At 41.6% G+C, this 23,450-nt stretch overlaps 1 protein-coding gene across 4 annotated transcripts in view; it reads left to right on the forward strand.

Annotated features, from left to right (window-relative positions):
- LRRC20 (leucine rich repeat containing 20) overlaps positions 1-23,202 on the forward strand; it is a 152,233-nt gene extending 129,031 nt beyond the window's left edge. For 3 of the 4 annotated variants that reach the window (XM_073353591.2, XM_073353596.2, XM_073353598.2), the window contains one exon: positions 22,873-23,202. In XM_073353591.2, the coding sequence (XP_073209692.2) occupies positions 22,873-23,033 (161 nt within the window). In that variant the 3' untranslated portion in view covers positions 23,034-23,202. Of the gene's footprint in view, positions 1-20,704; positions 20,785-22,872 lie in introns of those variants that run through there. The other variant, XM_073353592.2, reaches the window with a different exon arrangement.
- The last annotated feature ends 248 nt before the right edge of the window (positions 23,203-23,450 follow it).

Here is a 23,450-nt window from a genome sequence, read left to right on the forward strand (position 1 = left end):
AACTGAGAACTTGCAAGCTCTCGTTCCTCCACTTTCAGAAATTTGTATTAATTGGGATTCTTTAATTAAGTTCCTTTCCATTGCGAACTCTAGCCAGATCTACTAAATGCTGCCATGGTTAAAGCAGAATGATATTCAGAATACTGACCACAAAAGTGGCACCAACTTTCTGCCCAATATTTACTACTGTCTGTGCTGCAGAGTCCCATCTAGGCATGAAAAAGCAAAGGTGCATTCTCTTTTGCCTTGTACTCCTCATCAGCAATCCTAACAACTACAATTCAGTTACCTGTATTATTGGTGGTGATCAAAAGCAGAAGGAATGTGATTTGATTGTCATACACCAGACTGAACTTTCAGTGAATTGGCCCTTGGCAGCATCAGGATAGAGAGGCCCAAAGCCCCCCATTCCCTGGCTCTGCATGAGCATAGTGATGTAATGTAACAGGGCCTAAGACCCAATTGGTTGCATTCAGCTGCCACAATTCTCAGTGTTACAAATAGAAATTATTTAATTATTCAGTCCATCTCCCTGCCAGCTTAGGCTCATCCCTTAGAACTATCTAATCTAATTTTCAAAATCCAAAGCAAGAGAGGTAGACAGAATTACAGCTAGCAGCTTTGCGTCCCAAATGAGTAGGCTAGACATACTGAATTATGCAAGCGGAGAATTTGGCCCATTGGATTTCACTAGCACATGGTGCAACCTGGCAAGGACAGATAAAGAATGGCCATACTGAAATGACCAGTTAATATTTACTTTCTACTGACTGTGTTTGAATAACTTATATACTGGGAAAGGAAGAGTACAGTGAAGCTTAGCTGTTCTGCAACTTTTTAACAGAAGAATACGGCTTTGTATGTTTCATGATTCAGTGGCCGTGGAATTTGTTATGGAATCCATCACTGCTGCAAAATTAGACTCTAGGTTCTAAGTTTTTTGTTTTTTTTAAAAAAAGGTTCTAGTTGCAAGGGAAATATGAGTGTAAATAAATTCATTGTGCCTGCCTGAGTCCACAGACATCCTGCAAAAATTTGCATTCAGAAATGAACTTTCCCTTTTCATATCAATGGGGGTATTAATGCTGAAATCTAACTATGTACATTTCAGTTTCAAGACTGTTAACTCTTTTACTGCTGCTTATTTTAATATCAAACTAATGTGCTTATCCCACAAACCCAAACTCCAGGGGCCAGAAGCTTCCATTTTCTCCTAGCCAACTGCAAAACCCTAGCCCTCTATGATAGTTATGCATTTTCAGCTCAAGATTCTACAGCACATGGACAATTAAAAATATAGGGATTGCATACCCTAGTAAATAAGAAGGGCTACTGGCTTGACTGTATTATTAATTTTCATAGTTAAGTTAAATAATTGTTGGTTTCACTAAATTATCTGAAACTGCTGTGTCACCACCGCTCTGTTGCACTGGAAGGCTGCCGAATGCAATAGTAGTTCTGCAGAACGTAGGTCACAGCCATGTTTTCAGCTGCTAAGGAATGGGCAACGGGTGGAGAAAAGAACTTCATTGTCCTTATTAGAATTATTTTTCATTTCATTTAAAAAGAAAAACGATAGAAGGGAAGCAGCGTTTCCCATTGATAAATACTAGTCTAGCTCTCCTGGCAATAATGAAGTAAGGGAGTCCTTCCCATCTTTCAAAAAATACAGACCCTTCTTCCTTTCTATCTCATTGCTCCAGAGATGTCTCTTTATGACTTGTTGCAGCATAGGTCTCATTAAATAGTCTTTTCTGTAGGTCCTGTCAAGAATTTAATGTTCTGTTTCTGCACAACATAGGTACTGTTCATGTAAACAAGGACCAGAAACAGGAATCTATATATTTCCTTTGCTTGTTTTTTGAGTTTAGAGAATCAGTTTATTTCAGTCAGTGCTTACAAGTTCCAATGTGTATACTCTGTGAGTTGTGTAAGAAAGGTATAGATTAACACATTGGTCCCCCAGTAATCATCCATGCTCTTGTGTTTGCCCATGGGGTAAAATTGGCTCCCTGCAGATAGCCATCAGTGTCATGGCATAAACTGACATGTTACTTGCTACACTGAATAGGTAAGAAACAGCAATCCTGCTACTTGAGAGGACTTTTAACTCTGTGGATGACATTCCTGAGAAGTACCTGTTTTTCCATTAGCATGTAAATATTATCCCTTGCTGCGGTACAACAAATGGAGCTTGATATGTTTTCTAAAGATGTATAGCTATACTGGAGAGACATGGATGCCAAAAGAGAATGGGTCAGTTTCTGTTTCATATGAAAAAAATACTTTTTGTAATTTGGGGTTTTTTTACACAGACATGAAAAAGGACTAAGATAAATATGAATGCAGTGCAGTGACAGAACGGACAAATGCGCTAGTTGGCAGCGGCAATGCAGATTAAAGGAGAAGGCAATGAAGATCTTGCTGCTATTAAATTAAATGACTGTACCCTGGAGGTTAGGGCACCCACCTGGAAAGTGGGAGAACCATGGTCCAGTCCCCTGTTCCAATCAGTTGCTAATTATATATTCAACGTGGAATTTCACCAGGGGAGAGTGAGGGAGCCCCACATGAAAATATTGTATAGCTCAATGGTTAGAGCACTCTCCTAAAAGGCGTAGGAGGCCTCTGCCCTGCAGGCAAGATAGACATTTGTCCTCCCATCTTTCCCCAGTTAGGGGAATAGATGCCTAAGTATCTTTGTGGATCTAGGTCTTGGCCCCTGTCAGGAAGTGTTCAGCACTGGGCAGGAACAATCTCTAACTGAACAGTGTCTTCATTTGGAATAGTAGCCCAAAATAATATAGGTGGTGGTAATGTAAGATCGCTGCATTAATTTGTCCCCCTGTAATAGAGAAGTTAATTTAGCAGACTTATGCAGAAATGAATTTTATAATTGGGTTCCATTCTTCTGAAAAAAGAGGGGACTAAACCTATCTGAGCTCCATCTCATATAGCCTCGTACTGAGGGTTAGGATCTAGAGCTGTTCGTTTTGAGAGAGAGCGATAAAAGGCTGTTCACAGTTTGCTAGTTTCCCTGATGTTAAAAAAAAACCCCAACCTGCATTACATTTCAACATTAAAATCTTCTGTCTGATCAAAAGATTAATTTCTCCTTCCATATCAGCATCCATAATGTCATGGGTAAGAGGAGTTTCTTTTTATGGAATATATCTACTTACATTCATTGAATTGCATAAATATGAATCTTTGATAATAGAAATGTTGTTAATAATAGGACAGGTGTTTTACCTGGAGATATATATATAGATCTCCAATGGAGTAACACTGTTTAAGTATTCCTACCAGTGCAACTTTTGCATTAGATAATGATACTGACTTATTTCCAAACAAAAAGCTATGTTAAAATGGAGAGAACATATCAGTAATGTAAGGGAAACAAATGTTACAAAAGTGTTTTAATTATGTCCAAAGTAAGCATTACAAACTCAGAGCGTTCAGAGTTAAGGATATATTTATATTACAATGCATGGAAATACACAGTTAGGGCAACTGTAGTGATGCCACATTATAGCCATATGATTAAGTTAAGGCATTTTGTGGTCCCAGCTTCGATTAAACAGATTTTTAAAAGTTAACTCCCCTCCTCCCTTCTGCCCTTCTCATGGTTCCGCTTTAAATCCTCAAAATAGGCACATAGGCTTTGTGGTGGCACACTGCATATGGGTGACTTTACTCCCTGCAAGTGTCCAGAGTTCTGTCTCCTGAGTCTAGTAACTCAAATAAGTTTATGCTATTTGATATCCCTGTTAATCCTCCAGAACCAATGCAGTTAAAAAGATTGAGCTGAATTCTATTCTTGGTTGTACAACAGCAGAATTGTTTACTACATTCCAGGTCCAGGGCTAGTCAGTTACAACCGTTCATACATTGACAGCAGTGGAGTTCCACAAGTGTCACTAAGGGTATAATTGGAAGGCAATAAAGATGCACAGGTGTAACTGAGGGCAGCAGTTCCCCTGCATAAACTTCTGTTGTTGTTAATGATGCACGTGAAGTAAAGAACCCTTCTTGATTCTCAGGGTCCAGTGGATTTATCCCTGGGGCCCATACAAATACTAATTATCTTGTTTCTGGTATGCAACAGAAGTTAGGTTTTTTTTAAAGTACCTCCTAAGAGAGGGTATCACCAGACGCTGCTGCCTCCCCCCGGATCCCACAAGCACTAGAGCAAGGTAGTCTGAGAGAAGAGAAGGAGATTATCGCATTATAGATTTAGGATTAAAAATGTAAAAGCACCTCAGTTATTGAGAAACCTCAGTCCCATTGACCGCTTTTGAACATTTTATCATTAGTCAATAACTAGCCAAAATGATACTCTTCTGACTTTGACTGAAACCTGAAGAACCCACATTTGCAATGGTCAGACTTAGATGAGCCAGAATGTGATGAAAGCTCTGATTAAGCCAAGTGAAACCCTAACAGCCTTTTCCTTTTGAGACAGTCAAGTCTTGTGCTTGATAGCTAAGGAAGGCAGAGACTGTTACAGAAGAGAGGCATAGTTGGAAGCAGCTCTTTTCTCTGCACACACAGCATCAATTCCCAGTGCTGCTGGTGTGGCAGAGGCTTCACTACATTATCTGTAAATGCTACAGGACTGAATTTTACTTATCCGGGAAGGAGCCCTTGCTCTCAGGCTCCTTGAGGAATTTAGAGGCAGCAAGATAATCAAGCTCCCTGGACCCTTTGGTTTGAGACTACCCCTGATGGCAGCTGAACACAGCAGGGAGCCTCCAGGGATGTCCTTAAGCCCAAACAACTGCTGGGGGCTGAGTCAGTACACAGGGCTGGGATGTTTACATGGCACCACACTCACACATTCCCAAACACATTGAATTAAATAGAAAGAGACTCAGGAGGCAGGAGTCCTGGTTCTCCTCTTGCTCATCCCAGTGAACACGGGGAGTAGCTCAACTGAAGTAAGTGGAGTTCTATTGGTATGAGACTGGTGAGAGGAGAATCAGGCACAAGGATTCTCGCTACACTTTGTTTTAAAAGGAAGCCACCTGTGAACTCTTCTAATGAAGAATTTTTGTGCAATGTAATAGAAGCTTAATTTATACCTCTTTACTCAGTTGGGGTCTGAAGTGATCAGTTTTGTTCCATATTGTAAACGTATTTATTGGTTTCAGTGTGTTCAGCATGCCTCTTATTAGCCAGGTCACTCTTTAAAAGCACATTATTACAAAAAATGCCATGTTGACGCAGTGTCAGGTCTGAGCAACGCAAGCCATTAAATCTGACGCCCACACAGATCCTGGAGAACTAGGTGCCCACCCAGGTCTCACAAAGCAGCCCTGCTGAAGATCTTTTTGAGAGTTTGCAGCCCTTTACTTGTTTTTTTCCCCTTTCCTTCTCCCCATATCTTAATAGACAGCCCCAGGTGTGGCACTCACCCCCTCATCTCCCATCACTAATGCAATGTCCCACACACCTTCACAAGCCATCACTAGGGCATCCCACCTTCCTAGTGGTGGTCCCCTAAGCTTTCTTGCAACCTTGCAGTGGTTGCTGCAATAAACTTGTGCATGGTAGGTGTGTCTTTTCCCATGCTTTGTTCTGCATTAGCATTACATATAATAAAAATATCATGTGAAATAATAATTCCTGTTGTCCCATCAGGAATAAATGCTTTCTTCTCAGTTGCCATTCAGTAATAGGCCACATGGTGTCAGACTTTCTGACTGGGACAACTGGTGTACACGGTAGCACCATGCTAAAATGCAGAAGCACTTTGCACAGGGAGGTGGTCAGGGTAGAATCATAGAAAATTAGGGTTGAAAGAGACCTCAGGAGGTCATCTAGTCCAACCCCCTGCTCAAAGCAGGACCAACACCAACTAAATCATCCCAGCCAGGGCTTTGTCAAGCTGGGCATTAACAACTTCTAAGGATGGAGATTCCACCACCTCCCTAGGTAACCCATTCCAGTGCTTCACCAGCCTCCTAGTGAAATAGTGTTTCCTATTATCCAACCTAGTCCTCCCCTACTGCAACTTGAGACCATTGCTCCTTGTTCTGTCATCTGCCACCACTGAAAACAGCCAAGCTCCATCCCCTTTGGAATCCCCCTTCAGGTAGTTGAAGGCTGCTATCAAATTCCCCCTCACTCTTCTGCAGACTAAACAAGCCCAGTTCCCTCAGCCTCTCCTTGTAAGTCATGTGCCCCAGCCCCCAGATCGTTTTTGTTGCCCTCCGCTGGACTCTCTCCAATTTGTCCACATCCTTTGTGTAGTGGGGGGCCCCAAACTGGATGCATTACTACAGATGTGGCCTCACCTGTGCTGAGATGTTTTGTTGCCCAGGGTGGAAAACCTCACCTAACTTGGCATCCCTGGAAGTTTGTGCCTTGGGCAACAGCTCTGATTGCCTGCCCCTAAGGCCAGCCCTGGAACTGTCCACAGAGGTAAAGACTCAGATCCTCAAATCACTCATTATTCTACTTTTATCCGCTGCAGAGGGATGATGGCATGAAACTCTTCTGTTTGCAGCACTGTTGTTGGCAGGTATCAGAACAAAAGACACAGGTGTGGAAAAGAGATGGAAAGGGGAGGTGGGGAGAGAACAGACTGTGAACCAGATTCACATGGGTTTCATCTATGTAACAGGGGCTGCAGGCTCTCCCATATAGCAAGTCTGCATTGAGGTGTGGGGCCTAGATCTGGTCAGCATGTCTCCAAATATGAGCAAGGCAGGATCAGGCTGGTCAGAGGATGAATTGAATCAGCACATCTTGCCTGTGGAGCCCTTGTTGGAAACATTGGGGGAGGAGGCTGCAGTAAACAGTCTGCCCTTTTCCCCTCTCAGAGGTGATTGCTTTCTCCATTGCAAAGCATTAGGAACAAGCAGGGGGCTGAAGAGATTGATTTTGAGGAAAGATTAAAAGAGCTAAAGAGCTATAGCTCCCCTCAGCTAAAGAATGATTGGGGGTGGACATGATTGACTGCAGACACCTGAAGTATGTAAATACCAAGGAGGGGGAGGAATAATTTAGTCTGATATGTGAAATAATGGGTAAAATTAAGAACAATTTAGAGTAACTAATGGGTTTAACTCGCATTGAAGTTAATGACATGTTTCAGAGTAACAGCCGTGTTAGTCTGTATTCGCAAAAAGAAAAGGAGTACTTGTGGCACCTTAGAGACTAACCAATTTATTTGAGCATGAGCTTTCGTGAGCTACAGCTCACTTCATCGGATGCATGCCGTGGAAACTGCACGTGTGTGTATGGGGGTGGGGGGGATGTGAGAAAACCTGGATTTGTGCTGGAAATGGCCCACCTTAATTATGCACATTGTAGGGAGAATGGTCACTTTGGATGAGCTATTACCAGCAGGATAGTGAGTTTGTGTGTGTGGTTTTTGGGAGGGGGGTGAGAGAACCTGGATTTGTGCAGGAAATGGCCCAACTTGATTATCATGCACATTGTGTAAAGAGTTGTCACTTTGGATGGGCTATCACCAGCAGGAGAGTGAATTTGTGTGGGGGGGTGGAGGGTGAGAAAACCTGGATTTGTGCTGGAAATGGCCCACCTGATGATCACTTTAGATAAGCTATTACCAGCTGGACAATGGGGTGGGAGGAGGTATTTTTTCATATTCTCTGTGTATATATAAAGTCTGCTGCAGTTTCCACGGCATGCATCCGATGAAGTGAGCTGTAGCTCACGAAAGCTCATGCTCAAATAAATTGGTTAGTCTCTAAGGTGCCACAAGTACTCCTTTTTATTGAAGTTAATGGGACTCTTTTAAATTGCTTCCGTGAGTGATGTGTCAGGCTCTGATATTGTGGCAAAATCTCCCAATGGAGGCTATGGAAACTTTAATTTATACCATCTATAAGACTGCCATTACTGGGGAATAGACTGTCAGGAAGAATTCTGCACTGGCTGAGGTAGGAGGGACCAGATGACCTAATGGGTCTTTTATCTCTAGATTCTCTGATTCTGTGGGTGAAGTAGAGACGGAGGGAAGGATGTTAAGGGAAGACAAATCCAGGGAAGGGAAGGGGCAGGCGGGAACAAACCTAGAGAATCCTATTGCTGCCCTCACTTGGGGACAGAAACATGTTAGCAATACCCAGGCCCAAACTGTGCTTGCCAATCATTTCACAACACAGGGGTAACTAGCACACTTCCTCTCCAGAAAGTTTGTTATATTTAGCACCTGGATAACTGCCTGCAGAAATCCTGCTATAGATCCCCCTGCCCCAGCTGCTCTATAGTAAGAATTCTCAACACCTTTTGGCAGGGCTGCCCGGGGGGGGGGGGCAAGTGGGGCAATTTTCCCCGGGCCCCACAGGGGCCCCCACAAGAGTTTTCGGCGGCACTTCAGCAGCAAGGAGTCCTTCGGGTCCATGTCTTATGCGAAGTGCCCCGAAGACCCGGAGCGGAAGGACCCCCGCCACCAAAGACCCCAGGCACCCTGAATCCTCTGGGCCTCTTGGCACATGGTTTGAAATTGTGCTGTGTGGGAACTCAAATCCTTCTTATAACTGTGCTTGGCTGTAGCTGTACTTGGAAACTGTTTCAAATGCAGTTGCAAACCCCAGTGGTGATGGGTTCTAAAACAGTGCCTGATGGCCAACTCCCCATCTGCCTAATGGTCTCTTCATCCATAGCTGCAAACACACAACATTCCTGGTGGTCTCCCAATGTGCAGTAGCAAGTACTTCAACCAGACTCCAACAACTCCAGCCTTCAATGGCAGGCTCCCCACCCACCCAGGACCCTCGCCATCTTGGTGGCCTCACTGACTCATCATTCCACCAGCTCATGGTGATGCCATAAGGAGAAATTAATCATATGGCTATTGCATGGTTTCACTATAGGCCATTGATACAGATATTGCGTGCCGTTACTGTGCATTTCTTACCTTAGCATATTTGAATTTCTTTTAAGTATAAGCCTTTGCCTTTGTAATGCTTGATTTGAGGATAAATAGGACATCCCTGTAATGCTGGGGTGGGGGTTGGGGCTTATCCTCCAAGTACCAACCCACTTTCATCCTCCCCTCCATTTGAATATAATTTTTGCCTAGGAATAAATGCAGCTATGGAGTTATCTGCAAAGAGGTTGCACAGGAGTTATTAAATGGAATTTAGTAAACAATTCTGTTGATGATGTGCACGATGGAATAGAATGTGGCTCACTGACTCTGCAGGGCTAACCGGAGTAAGAGCCAGTAAAACACAAAGGTAGCCCATACCTCTAAAATATACATGGGAGGGGGAAGACCTGCTGGGAAAGATGGTGCTATTTTTACATAGTAATTTTTCAGATTAGATCCCCACTTTTCTGTAGACAGAGAATCTATGGGTCTGTTATGGCTCATTGTCTATTTCCTTTTACAGTTCTTAAAATCCATCCCAACCACTTAGAGCTGAAGGATTTGGTTTTCTAATTAATTATAGCCATGTTCTGAGCTGAGAAAATTACTATTTGGTTTAATTATGAAACCGTATTATTTCTTTTTGTTTAACTGACAAAAACCATTGAAAAGTTGTGCTGCTAATTAAGTCCTGAATGTGTGCATTGGATGACTAATCAGTCAAGTAGCTTCCCTTTTGAAAAGGTCTAACTATTTTAATTTCCATATGAGATGTGTGTCGGTCATTTGGGGGTGGAGTAGTAATACATAATAGATGGTTATCTCATAATCTTAATCCTTTCCCAAGACAAAACAAAATAATTGTAATGGTGTGACAATATTAAAACAGGAATCTTCATCCATTTGCAGTAGAAAACACAGTAGTGTGGACACAACATCTTGAAAAAGGAATCATAACATTATGGATGTAAAGCTGAGTTCACTTCAATAGGTGAAGACTGAAATTAATGTTCAGGGAAAATCTCCGATGGAGACACAAGAGTAAAGACAGGCGAGGGGAAAGCGGGGGTGAAAGAAGTGTCTAAATACCCCTCTCCTCCCTGCAAAAGTATTGTCTACATGATAGAAATCTCCAAGGAGTGCCTTTCAACTGTTCATTTTTGCTGCATATAACCCAGTAAATCTGAGTATGTTTTTGATTGTAAAGCCAGAAGATGAAGTTTAGGATTACCTGTACAATTATACCTAATTTAGCCAAGGACAAAAGAAACCAGCAAAAATTTGTTGCTTAACAGATGTGGTTTTCTAATGAGGTGAAGCAGAATTGTACTCCATATTCGTGTTGCCAGCTTTCGTGATTTTTATTGCAAGTCTTACAATATTTTAGTGTGTTCTTTAAGACCCTGGATTCTGTGATTACATAAAAATCTTGGATTTCATCTTTTTAAAAAGTAAGTTTCTAGCCTTCGCGGTTGCAGAGAAGCTTCAAAACACGACCCCAAAGGGTCCAAAACCAGAAGGCAACTAAAAAGAACTCCACATTTATTATTTAAATATTTTGTTATTCTTTAAGTTAACCTAATTATTTTGGGGGCCCTGACATTTGAGCCCCTGGAATAGTCAGTACTGCAATATGTCCAGTTTTTCCTGAGACTTTTGCCCTTCTCCACTTGACAAATATAGTTCTTCCCATTGTTTATAGATCACAAGCCAACTTGGCTGTGATGTCAGCAGAACTATGGGAGTAAGCTTTGCTAATTTGACCTTTCTCTCCATAAACAGCACAAAACACTATAGACCATGCAGACAGAGTGACTACTGGATTTTTTTTTTAAATTTCATGCCAAGCAGTAGACTTTAATAATAACCGAATCTAGAGGTAGAGAACAACCCCACACCACACATCAAACACATCTGCAAATACAAATAGGCACACAAACATATACTCAGACATTAGTTATAATCTATATTCTCCATTGAAAAAAGTGAGTTGCTTAGCCTGAGATCAGTTATTTGCTAGCTCCCTGCCCAAAGACAAGCAGCTCTGCACATATGACCAGACATTAGTTGTTTGTTATCAACAGTTGCAGCATGGGTAAACCTTGTTTTCTGTTTTGTTTTTTTTTAATTTTGCATCTCTCAAAATAAAGAAAGCAAGCTAAATGTAGCTTTAGGGTTTGTTTGTTTCAATTCCAAACTTCTCAATTCCAGATGTAGGCCATGATCCTATAATCAAATCCATGGGCAAAGCAGTTTCCATTTCCCCTTGTTCTCCTGTTCTTTCTCCATCAATCATCCTCACCCTGTCTTTGAAATACTATACATTGACGGTCAACCAGACTTTAAACAGGCCCAAGATGGAGGACTGTGACAGGTCAGTAGCCACTAATTCCAGTGGCTGCAGTTCAGTCATTGTTCAGCTGCTTGTTCTAAGTAGCACACAAGCAGGGGAAGCTGGGTTGCAATAACTTAAAACACTTACTATCCTCCAAAAAGAGCCAGCAGAGGCCTATTAGTTCTAGCTAATGCTCTTGCTCACACTGAATGCTCGAGCTGGGTTTTTGTACCAATTAGTTAATTACATTGCTATAATTATGGAGACATTTGGTTGCAACTTTGAAGTTAAGGATAGGTTGAGATTAAATAAGGGGTGTGTACTGCACACAGATACACTGAGTTTGCATAAGGGAGTTCCATAAACAGGCAATTCTGTTTAAGGAAACACAGAAACAATAGAATTTAAAGAGAGCCTGCTTTCAAATTCATCTGGGAACAACAGGAGTTAGAGAGTCACAGAGTAATGGTGCATGGACATAGAAGAAGAACTGTGAACAGTAAGGAACAGTCTTCCACCTTGAGAAACAGTTTTATTCCTATAAAATCATAATCTTTCAAAGACCCTTCAGCATTTATAGAGGATATTTGATTGTAGTCCCACTTTTAGGACAATGTACAAACATTAGTAGGGTAGGTAACCAGTTAGATTAGAGGCTGGGAGAGCAACTGTTTCAGTTCAATATCTGAATGAAAATCTTTACATCATTGCTCAGACAATCAGTCTGCCTAATAAAAGGAGCTTCTCTGTCGTCCCCAGCTGCCATTCTGCAACTGCATAGAGTGAACATATAATTATACCAGAATTCCACTACATTCAATAGCTGAGTCACTGCCTATTAACTCTTACATCTAGGATTAGAGACACATACACCTTGCCAAATTTACCAATGGTATGTAAATCAATTAACAGAAATAGATTTGAAACCATAGGCACTGTCTCATTCCTCTAACACTTACTATACTGCACAGTTTTATTTCTTCAGCTATATTAAGAAAACTTAAAATAAGAAAACCAGAAGACGATAATGTCACAAATTTGGTCATTGAAAATCTATGACTTAATGACCAAACTATGAATCTTCAACTCAAATGTCATTTCCATCTTAATATATGGATATGAAAGTTGGGAAGCCACCAAAGATATAAACATTTAAATGTTTTTGGAAGTAAATGTCTTAAGAAAATACTAGGTATTAACTGGAAAGAATTAATAAGTGCCAAAATTTGTCAGAGTTCAACAATTTCTTATCTCCAAAGTTATAGAAAAGATGTAAATGTATGTGTTAATCAATTCATCAATCACCTTCACCTCTTTGAAATACCACATGGGAAGGATTCAGCTTCAAATGCTAGTAGAGGCAGAAGCAACTAAAAACAAAATGGAGGAACTAGAGCTACTGGTGCAGGAAGTGAAACCAGATACTATAGGGATAACAGAAACATGGTGGAATAGTCGTCATGACTGGACTCCAGGTATTGAAGGGTCTGTGCTGTTTAGGAAAGACAGAAATAAAGGTAAAGGTGGTGGAGTAGCATTGTATATCAATGATGAGGTAGACTGTAAAGAAATAAGAAGTTATGGAATGAATAAGACCGAGTCTGTCTGGGCAAAAATCACATTGGGGAAGAAAGCTACTAGAGCCTCCCCTGGGATAGTGCTTGGGGTGTGCTATAGACTGCCAGGATCCAATTTGGATATGGATAGAGACATCTTTAATGTTTTTAATGAAGTAAATACTAATGGGAATTGTGTGATCATGGGAGACTTTACCTTCCCAGATATAGACTGGAGGACAAGTGCTAGTAATAATAATAGGGCTCAGATTTTCCTGGATATGGTAGCTGATGGATTCCTTCACCAAGTAGTTGCTGAACCAACAAGAGGGGATGCCATTTTAGATTTGGTTTTGGTGAGTACTGAGGACCTCATAGAAGAAATGGTTGTAGGGGACAACCTTGGTTCAAGCGATCATGAGCTAATTCAGTTCAGACTAAATGGAAAGATAAACAAAAATAGATCTGTGACGAGGGTTGTTGATTTCAAAAGGGCTAACTTTAAAAAATTAAGGAAATTAGTTAGGGAAGTGGATTGGACTGAAGAACTCGTGGATCTAAAGGTGGAGGAGGCCTGGAATTACTTCAAGTCAAAGTTGCAGAAACTATCAGAAGCCTGCATCCCAAGAAAGGGGAAAAAATTCATAGGCAGGAGTTGTAGACCAAGATGGATGAGCAAGCATCTCAGAGAGGTGATTAAGAAAAAGCAGAAAGCCTACAAGGAGCAGATGATGGGAGGGATTACCAAAGAAAGCTACCTTATTGAGGTCAGAACATGTAGTGATAAAGTGAGAAAGGCCAAAAGCTATGTAGAGTTGGACCTTGCAAAGGGAATTAAAACCAATAGTAAAAAAGTTCTATAGCCATATAAATAAGAAAAAAACAAAGAAATAAGAAGTGGGACCTCTAAACACTGAGGATGGAGTGGAGATTAAGGATAATCTAGGCATTGCCCAATATCTAAACAAATACTTTGCCTCAGTCTTTAATGAGGCTAATGAGGAGCTTAGGGATAATGGTAGGATGACAAATGGGAATGAGGATATGGAGATAGATATTACCTCATCCGAGGTAGAAGCCAAACTCAAACAGTTTAATGGGACTAAATTGGGGGGCCCAGATAATCTTCATCCAAGGATATTAAAGGAATTGGTACATGAAATTGCAAGCCCATTCACAAGAATTTTTAATCAATCTGTAAACTCAGGGGTTGTACTGTATGACTGGAGAATTCCTAACATAGTTCCTGTTTTTAAGAAAGGAAAAAAAAGTGATCTGGGTAACTACAGGCCTGTTAGTTTGACATATGTAGTATGCAAGGTCTTGGAAAAAATTTTGAAGGAGGAAGTCGTTAAGGACATTGAGGTGAATGTTAATTGGGACAAAATACAACATGGTTTTACAAAAGGTAGATCGTGCCAAACCAACCTGATATCCTTTGAGATGGTAACAGATTTTTTTAGACAAAGGAAACGCAGTGGATCTAATTTATCATAGAATCATAGAATATCAGGATTGGAAGGGACCTCAGGAGGTCATCTAGTCCAACCCCCTGCTCAAAGCAGGACCAATCCCCAACTAAATCATCCCAGCCAGGGCTTTGTCAAGCCTGACCTTAAAAACCTCTAAGGAAGGAGATTCCACCACCTCCCTTGGTAACCCATTCCAGTGTTTCACCACCCTCCTAGTGAAAAAGTTTTTCCTAATATGCAACCTAAACCTCCCCCACTGCAACTTGAGACCATTACTCCTTGTTCTGTCATCAGCTACCACTGAGAACAGTCTAGATCCATCCTCTTTGGAACCCCCTTTCAGGTAGTTGAAAGCAGCTATCAAATCCCCCCTCATTCTTCTCTTCCGCAGACTAAACTGTCCCAGTTCCCTCAGCCTCTCCTCATAAGTCATGTGTTCCAGTCCCCTAATCATTTTTGTTGCCCTCTGCTGGACGTTTTCCAATTTTTCCACATCCTTCTTGTAGTGTGGGGCCCAAAACTGGACACAGTACTCCAGATGAGGCCTCACCAATGTTGGATAGAGGGGAACGATCACGTCCCTTGATCTGCTGGCAATGCCCCTACATATACATTCCAAAATGCCATTGGCCTTCTTGGCAACAAGGGCACACTGTTGACTCATATCCAGCTTCTCGTCCACTGTAACCCCTAGGTCCTTTTCTGCAGACCTCAATTTCAGTAAGGCATTTGATACGGTTCCACATGGGGAATTATTAGCTAAATTGGAAAAGATGGGGATCAATATGAAAATTGAAAGGTGGATAAGGAACTGCTTAAAGGGGAGACTACAATGGGTCATACTGAAAGGTGAACTGTCATACTGGAAGGAGGTTACTAGTGGATTTCCTCAGGGATCAGTTTGGGGACCAATCTTATTTAATCTTTTTATTACTGACCTTGGCACAAAAAGTGGAAATGTGCTAATAAAGTTTGCAGATGACACAAAGCTGGGAGGTATTGCCAATACAGAGAAGGACTGGGATATCATACAGGAAGATCTGGATGACCTTGTAAACTGGAGTAATAGTAATAGGATGAAATTTTATAGTGCAAAGTGCAAGGTCATGCATTTAGGGATTAATAACAAGAATTTTTGTTATAAGCTGGGGATGCATCACTTGGAAGTTACAGAGGAGGAGAAGGACCTCGGAGAATTGGTTGATCACAGGATGGCTATGAGCCGTCAATGTAATATGGCCGTGAAAAAAGCTAATGCAGTCTTGGGATACATTAGGCAGGGTATTTCCAGTAGATATAAAGAGGTGTACCGTTATACAAGGCACTGGTGAGACCCCATCTGGAATACTGTGTGCAGTTCTGGTCTCCCATGTTTAAGAAGGATGAATTCAAACTAGAACAGGTACAGAGAAGGGCTACTAGGATGATCTGAGGAATGGAAAACCTGTCTTATGAAAGGAGACTCAAAGAGCTTGCCTTGTTTAGCCTAACCAAAAGAAGGCTGAGGGGTGATATGATTGCTCTCTATAAATATATCAGAGGGATAAATACCAGGGAGGGAGAGGAATTATTTAAGCTCAATACCATTATGGACACAGGAACAAATGGATATAAACTGGCCATCAGGAAGTTTAGACTTGAAATTAGATGAAGTTTGCTAACCATCAGAGGAGTGAAGTTCTGGAACAGCCTTCCAAGGGGAGCAGTGGGGGCAAAAGACATATCTGGCTTCAAGACTAAGCTTGATAAGTTTATGGAGGAGATGGTATGATGGGATCGCCTAATTTTGGCAATTAATTGATCTTTGACTATTAGTGTTAAATATGCCCAATGGCCTGTAATGGGATATTAGATGGGGTGGGATGTGAATTACTACAGAGAATTCTTTCCTGGGTGTCTAGCTGGTGAGTCTCGCCCATATGCTCAGGGTTTAGCTGATCGCCATATTTGGGGTCGGGAAGGAATTTTCCTCCAGGGCAGATTGGCAGAGGCCCTGGGTTTTTTTTGCCTTCCTCTGCAGCATGGGGCACAGGTCACTTGCTGGAGGATTCTCTGCACGTTGAAGTCTTTAAGATTTGAGGACATCAATAGCTCAGACACAGGTTAGGGGTTTGTTACAGGAATGGGTGAGTGAGATTCTGTGGCCTGCGTTGTGCAGCAGGTCAGACTAGACGATCATAATGATCCCTTCTGACCTTAAAGTCTATGAGAAAAAAAAAATCTCACTGGTAAAATCAGTGGGGAAAGAATAACCAGACATGTCAGTGATTATATTGTTACTTGTGTAAACCTGAGCTGTTGAATCCCACATTTATTACCCCACTTCGCAAGTTCTTTCCCTGCCATTTTGTCCTTTCCCATGTGGTAAACCTTGATAATTATTTTCCCCCTTACTCAGTCCTCACATCAGTGTTTTTCTTTTGCGGGGGTGGAGGGGGGCAGTGCCTGCTCATATTACATCTTTTTTTTCTCAGTTATAACTGATATATTTAACAAAAGATAGTTATCAGCCAGTTGTAATTTGCAGCTGGGATTCAGTCCTGTCAGGGTAGGAGGGAGAAGGAAAGTCTTGTTTTATGTTCTAAGCTAGCAAAAATAGTGCGATGAGTCTGATAGAAAGATTCCCATTAACTGCAGTGGGATAGAAAGATTCCCATTAACTGCAGTGGGCGTTGGATTGGACCCAAAGTGGATCTGGACTTTTAGAACATAACATTCTTATGCTGTAAGAATGGTTTATAGCCCTCCCATGTGATACCCTGTGTATAATTTCAGAATTGAGGGTACAGTCTGTGTTTCATTCCCTCCATCCTGCTACCTCCAGGTTAACTGAGCTCTGTAGAAAAGTGCCCACTCATTGCTTAATCTGAACTGCTTCAACAAATGACTGCCAAATCTTCAGTGATATGATCTGAGGGATAAATTGCAGATCTCTGGAAGTTGCTGGCAGAAATTGCATTTTGGCAGCCTATCACTTCACATCAGTGGAAAAACTGCCCAGGTTCCTTCCAGAGAGCTAGATGTCTGTAGAGATGATAAAGTATATTTAGAAATACAACTTGCCACCAGCATACTGTGTAATTAAAGCTTTTGGTTATCGTTGTGAAGATAAGCACTAACATATGGTTAACAAACAGAAAAGACAGGAAAAAACTTATAGCTGCATCTTCTCATTTCAAATCTTGCATCACTCCATCTCAACTACACACACCACCTAGGCTCCTTCTCCGTAACTCCTTTCACCCATAATAAGGTGTAATAAATGGGAGTGCTGGTAAGAGATTAATCTTTATCTCTGTATCTCAGGGGGGAGGGATAGCTTAGTGTTTTGAGCATTGGCCTGCTAAACCTAGGATTGTGAGCTCAATCCTTGAGAGGGCCATTTAGGGATCTGGGGCAAAAATTGGGGATTGGTCCTGCTTTGAGCAGGGGGTTGGACTAGATGACCTCCTGAAGTCCCTTCTAACCCTGATATTCTGATTTTATTTTCTGGCTCCAATCATCTGATATAGGTCAGGGTTACAGAAGGTTAATATCCCTGTCACATGGCAGGGGACAATAGCAATTAATCCAGTAGCTCCTGGATCCAGTACTACCATCACCTAAGGCACAAGAGTTTAAATAGAGGCTCAGAAATAAAGCATCACATAAACAATAAGCGCACACTGTAAAAAAATGTCAACAATTTCAAAATGTTTTCAGGTCAAAAATGTTGTTGAAAAATTCCTGACCAGCTCTACATAGGAATCAATTTGCTGTCAGCAATACACAGGATTTTACTTGTGCGTTTTCTCCCAGGCACTGTTACTATTACCATAACTGAGAAATGAAATTCACTCTTTAGTATGAAAAAGAAATTTCACATAGGGGGGTTAACTAGGGAACATAAAACAGCAATTATACTTTCACGTGACTTCTTTTAGACCATGTACCTTGTTAGAGAAACCTCTGGGAGGGTCACACCAGAGTGCGCTGAATCTGCAGCTTCCACTTCCATCCTTCTGGAGCTTTTAAAAAACCTCATTCTTTTTCCATAGCGGTTTGCTTGAGAGTTAGAGGTTGTGTCAGATGTGTATATTTTGTTTTGATTTAGATGGACTACATGAGCTAAAGATGTTAACATAAGCCAGTTACTGTCCAACATTAAACAATTAAACAATTAAACAACAATTAAACAAGGACCAGGGTTTAGTATACAGAGACTTCAACCTGCTTAGTACCATGGCAAACACACCATTAAAAATCCTTTTAACCTTTTATTAAAGATAAAGAAAAGAAGGAAAAACAATTAAAACATTTGAAATGTAATGTATTAAGCCTTCCATTTTAAGAACAGCCATTGTTCCCTTTACCTGCAGAGACATTTTAGAAGGAAAAGAGTCTTGTTTGATAGCTGGTCTTAGCTGGTATCAAAGACTGTAATAACTGTCCTTTTGGGGAAAAGAGAAGTTAGTTGAGATTGGATGGAGCTGTTGTTGTTGCTGTTGTTTTTAAAGTCCTATCCCATTTTGTCACACATGGTGTTTGGGATACACTTGGTAATGGTGGGAATGTCATCTGGATACCTCATGCTGGTCTGGGCTGGTCAGGACATGTTTCTGAATCAGGATGATGAAAGCCCCAGATCCCAGGAGTTGGTGGGGGTGGCAGCCATGACACTGAAGCTTGCTTCAATAGCTAATTTTTTCTCCCCAAAATTTCTTTCTTTAAGGACCCGTAAAGGGAATGGTGGGCTGAATAGTCCATTTCCTCATTATTTTGTCCACCAATTACGCCGAGTATCTGACACACCAATTTTGGTTCACTGATTTCTGGTTCCATACTTTTCTTGTTTACCAAGCATGATCTTCACACAGTGCTTGAGTTATATAGGCAGGCCTTTTTGTTTAGACTGAGTCTTTTTTATCTTCCTTTCATACCTTTTGCCATCAGCATTTGTTGTTAGAGGTTATTGTGACATCTTATGAACTTCCACACAATTTTTACAGTTGAGTTCACCATTAGGATAAACTTGTAAGCCCAATTATTACAACCGTGTCGGTGTGTAAGTTAAGGGGAGCTATGGAAGGAGACTATCTCTGTCCCCCCATAACATTCAGAAACTCTTAAAACAAAATATATATCATCTTGATGTAACATTGCAATGTTACAACCTTTTATCCACCCAAAGACGAGACCTATCACAGCTCACATGATGAAGCCAGTTAAATTGTACGGAACACAGCTGCTTAGGGCAAGAGACTGGCCAGCCTGATGTGTGGGAGAGGGTTTGTATATATGTGTATACTGTGAGTGTACTTTTTGTGAGCCTGATCCTGCAGCTGGGTGGTCGTTTAACATGTGGGCAAGCAACAGAACTGGATCCTCTGCTAGGTCTGTGGTAATGTGCCATGCGTATGGCTTTAAAAACTCATTTTTTGTGGGATTGAACGTATCTGCAAGAGTATTTGTGTGGGCGCGCCTGTGGCTTCAGTTTGATATATATTTTTAGGGTGTGGTTTGGAGAGCTTGTCCCTGAAGCAGAGGTGAAAGTAAGCCGGTACGGTACGGCATACCGGCAAGAGCCAGTACACAGCTGACCTTACCAGTAGGGGGCAGCTTCCCCAGGCTGGCAATTTAAAAGGGCGCTGGGCTCCCGGCAGTGGCCGGAGCCCCTGGCCCTTTAAATCACCGCCAGATCCCCGGGGCTCCCAGTTGCCACCACAGCTACAGTTACCATGGGGCTATGGCGGTGATTTAAAGGGCCCAGGGCTCCTGGCCACCGCTACCGCAGCCAGAGCCCTGAGCCCTTTAAATCACTGCTGGAGCCCCGGGGTAGCAGTGGCGATTTAAAGGACCCTGGGATGCAAAGGCCCCGCCCCTTCCTCCTCAGGCCCCACCCCTTCTGCCCAAGCACGCCCCCCACTGCTCAGGACCCCGGGCCTGCGTACCAGTAAGTTCCTTAAGTTACTTTCACCCCTGTCCTGAAGGCTTGTGAACATAATATTTTAGTGGACAGTATGTGCATAAGAACACTCTGTTGAATAAAATGCTTTTTGGAATATCTACAAATTTACAATGTAAAACAAATAAATTGGATCCTCAGAGCTAATTATTTTTTCTTTTCCAAAAAAATAGCCCCCATCCCAGTTGATTATTCTATCTAGAGGAGGGAAGTTGACTCATTTATAATTAATAGAAAAATTCAGCTGTTACATCTGTGCATATGTCTGTGACTTCCATGCCTGCTTCTCTCAGCTTATTGATAAATAATGTTCTGGTTGCACTCAGTGCTTTGCAGGGATGGTGGTTTCCAACTGCCTTTTAATCAGCTCTGTAGACCAGTTTAATCAATTACAATGTGCAGTTTTGAAGTGGGTCAGTCTGTTAGCAAAAGAAAATTTTTTGTTTTAATAAACATTTTTCTAAATAAATCAGTGAATTGAGTGCTGTTAAAAGGTACTCAGCCAATAGCCCTAGAAACTGAAATTCTCTCTACTTTATCTCACAACAGGGGAAGCAGCAGTGCAGGTTTCCACACAACAATGACCAACAAGGGACTACTTACAGAGTACTTCAATCACTGGCCTCTCTGATGTGACTGCCAAATTGTTCACAGTTGGCACTATCTGTCCATTGGGACCTGAACAGAGATCACCCTCTTACATAGTTGTAATCAGCCTCCTCTGATGTGTTCTCCCACAATCCCACAGCTGCCATTGGCTGCCTTCTATGGGGTCGCCAGTACGACTGCTGGGGTGTAGTTGGTGACTATATTTCCGCCCTCCAGCTCCAATACAATTACACTGATGCTGTCAGTCATGGTTCTGGGATGTGGCATAGGAGAAACGACTGATTTATCATTAATGATTTTTGTAAGGCACAAAGAAAATAGACATAAATAATCCAAAGAGAGATAAGAAGAGGAACCTATGAGCTTTGGGAAGAAGAATGTTGAGGTATTCACATCTGCAGTTGCAGTTCAGAGCTTCTTGCATAAATATGAGGGCACAGGGTACAGTGATTTCTGCCACTGCTCTAATCTCACTTCAGGCCTGAATTCTTATCTGGAGTCTCTCGGGATCAAATCTGAACAAGAGTTACATTGTCATGTTGGGAAGAAGGTTGGGAAGTCTTGGTAAAACAGAATATACAAGCCCCTATTAATATTAAATACGAGGCATGTGAATTTGAGTGACATGACCATTATTTTACATTTCCCCCAGTTTTCACATGGCTGGGAAGTGTGATACAAGTTGCCTAAGGGCTTGAACAGGAAGGAAATATTTTGTTTCATTCCACTGATTTTTGCCATGAGCTTTGAAGACTAGAGAGGTGTATTCATACTCTTTCATACATCTGTATTTGGAATCTTGAACTGGATCCCTTTCTTGCTTTCTTACAGGTGAGGGAGTTATTACCATATTTTTTCAAAAGACCTGTTGTGGGGGAACAGTACATAGCAGGAGCTCTCTGGCAACCAAGATAAAAAAAATCTACTCAGTGTGATGCAGAATTTCAGTTCTTTTTCTCCGTACAGGTATGGGAATATCTCAAGAAGCCTTTTGGACAAGAATGTCTGAAAAGTGGTCTTAAAACCATGCCACAAAACAAGGCAGTGCTCTTCATGACGGCGATTCTTCCTTACAATGTCTTTCACTATAAACATTACAATGGGTCCCAGATCTGGAATGGGACCCCGGACATTAGGGTAATGCAAATAATAAAATCAATAATTCTGTGACGTCAATGAAGTACTCCCAAGTATTTTCTGTAAGGCTGGGTAAATAGGGCAGCTGCACATCTGCTTACATTGTGGTAACTGTATCTTTGCAAAAGAAATGACAGAAACATAATTTCTTTATTGTTTAATTAAAGCTTACAATATGCAGAATGCACCCAACTTGTAGAGAGTTTTCAGAATGGTAAGATCCGCGATTCCCCACCCAGACAACAGTTTTCTCCTGTTCTGAATGTTAATGAGTTTTCCTCTAAGGGGAAGAGGAGAGGGGTTTGATCTGTGCATTTCAACGGGACAGAATCCCTTCAGATAGATTGTCCTAGATAGTTTTCCCCAACAATGTCCAAGTTCCTGGTGAGTAGAAGAGCTGCTAAATTGTGTTAGATGTTTGCAGTATCCCATAACTCAAATGGTTTTTCCTCAAACTTTCCAGAAATAATTCACCTCTGGGCTGAGACCAGGCATGGACAATTCAGCCTAAAGGAAATATTTTTCAGAACCTGATGAGTGTGTGAAAACAAGATCTTATAATAAAGTCACATTCATGCCTTCAATGATAGCTTTATTTCCAAAATCAGTCGGCAACACTGGCAATCATCTAAAGCAAGGCCACTCGTATGCCCAGCTTCCCGGTTCGATTCTCCGAGGGTGTAATTTATATACCTTTCCTGCAGTTAAACCCTCTTCTTATGAATAAATAATAGAAATTGGAACATTACTAGAGCTTCAAAACCCTGAGCTCTTGGGCTGCAACTACTCACAGAGAGCAGCTGCTGCCATCTCTCACCATCTCACATTGAATTCATTTCATTTCACAGACTGATTGCATCTAGGGATGTGAGTGACAATGATCTTAAATTCCAAAGGATCTGACCAGCTTATGTGTGTCTCTCTTGTAATCCAGGTGGTTGTTTATTTTGTGCATGTTCTTCTTGTTCCAGATGTCCCTGTTGAGAAACTTTCTTCAATGGAGTCGCTGCAGAGTGTAAATCTGAAGTCAAATCCCCTGAACGAGGAGGTCCGGGTGATTGCCAGGCCGCTGATAAAATTTGACCTCCTGGTGTCTCCAAAGGGAGCACATGCTGCTCCTCCGCAAGCCTGAAACACTGACTTTGGTTGCATGGACTTGGTGTGACTTCATTTGAGAATGGTTTTAAAGGGAAAGCTAGGGGATCCGGTTGCAGGGCATGCTGATCTAGAATGGCTCACCAGCTTTTGCAAGCTGTATCACTCCTGCGTGTGTGAGGTTTTGTAGATGTGAGGAGTGGGATGGGGAGGATTGTGTGGGGGTGGGAGGGGTGTTTCAGAATCAGTATTTCATTGCTAGAGAGTGAATCTGCTTATTGTTATTTCTTTACAGCTGTCTAAAATACACAGAACACAAAAATGCACTGAGGCCCTAGTAAATTGCTATTTGATAAAGGAATAAATCTGTGAAAAGATTAAACTTCCAGGGCAACAGAAGGGAAAGTGCAATGCAGAAATAGATCAGGTAAGACACTCCATCTCCTGAGTGTAT

This window comes from Lepidochelys kempii, chromosome 7, assembly GCF_965140285.1.
Source record: "Lepidochelys kempii isolate rLepKem1 chromosome 7, rLepKem1.hap1, whole genome shotgun sequence".
In the NCBI taxonomy this organism is placed as follows: domain Eukaryota; kingdom Metazoa; phylum Chordata; order Testudines; family Cheloniidae; genus Lepidochelys; species Lepidochelys kempii.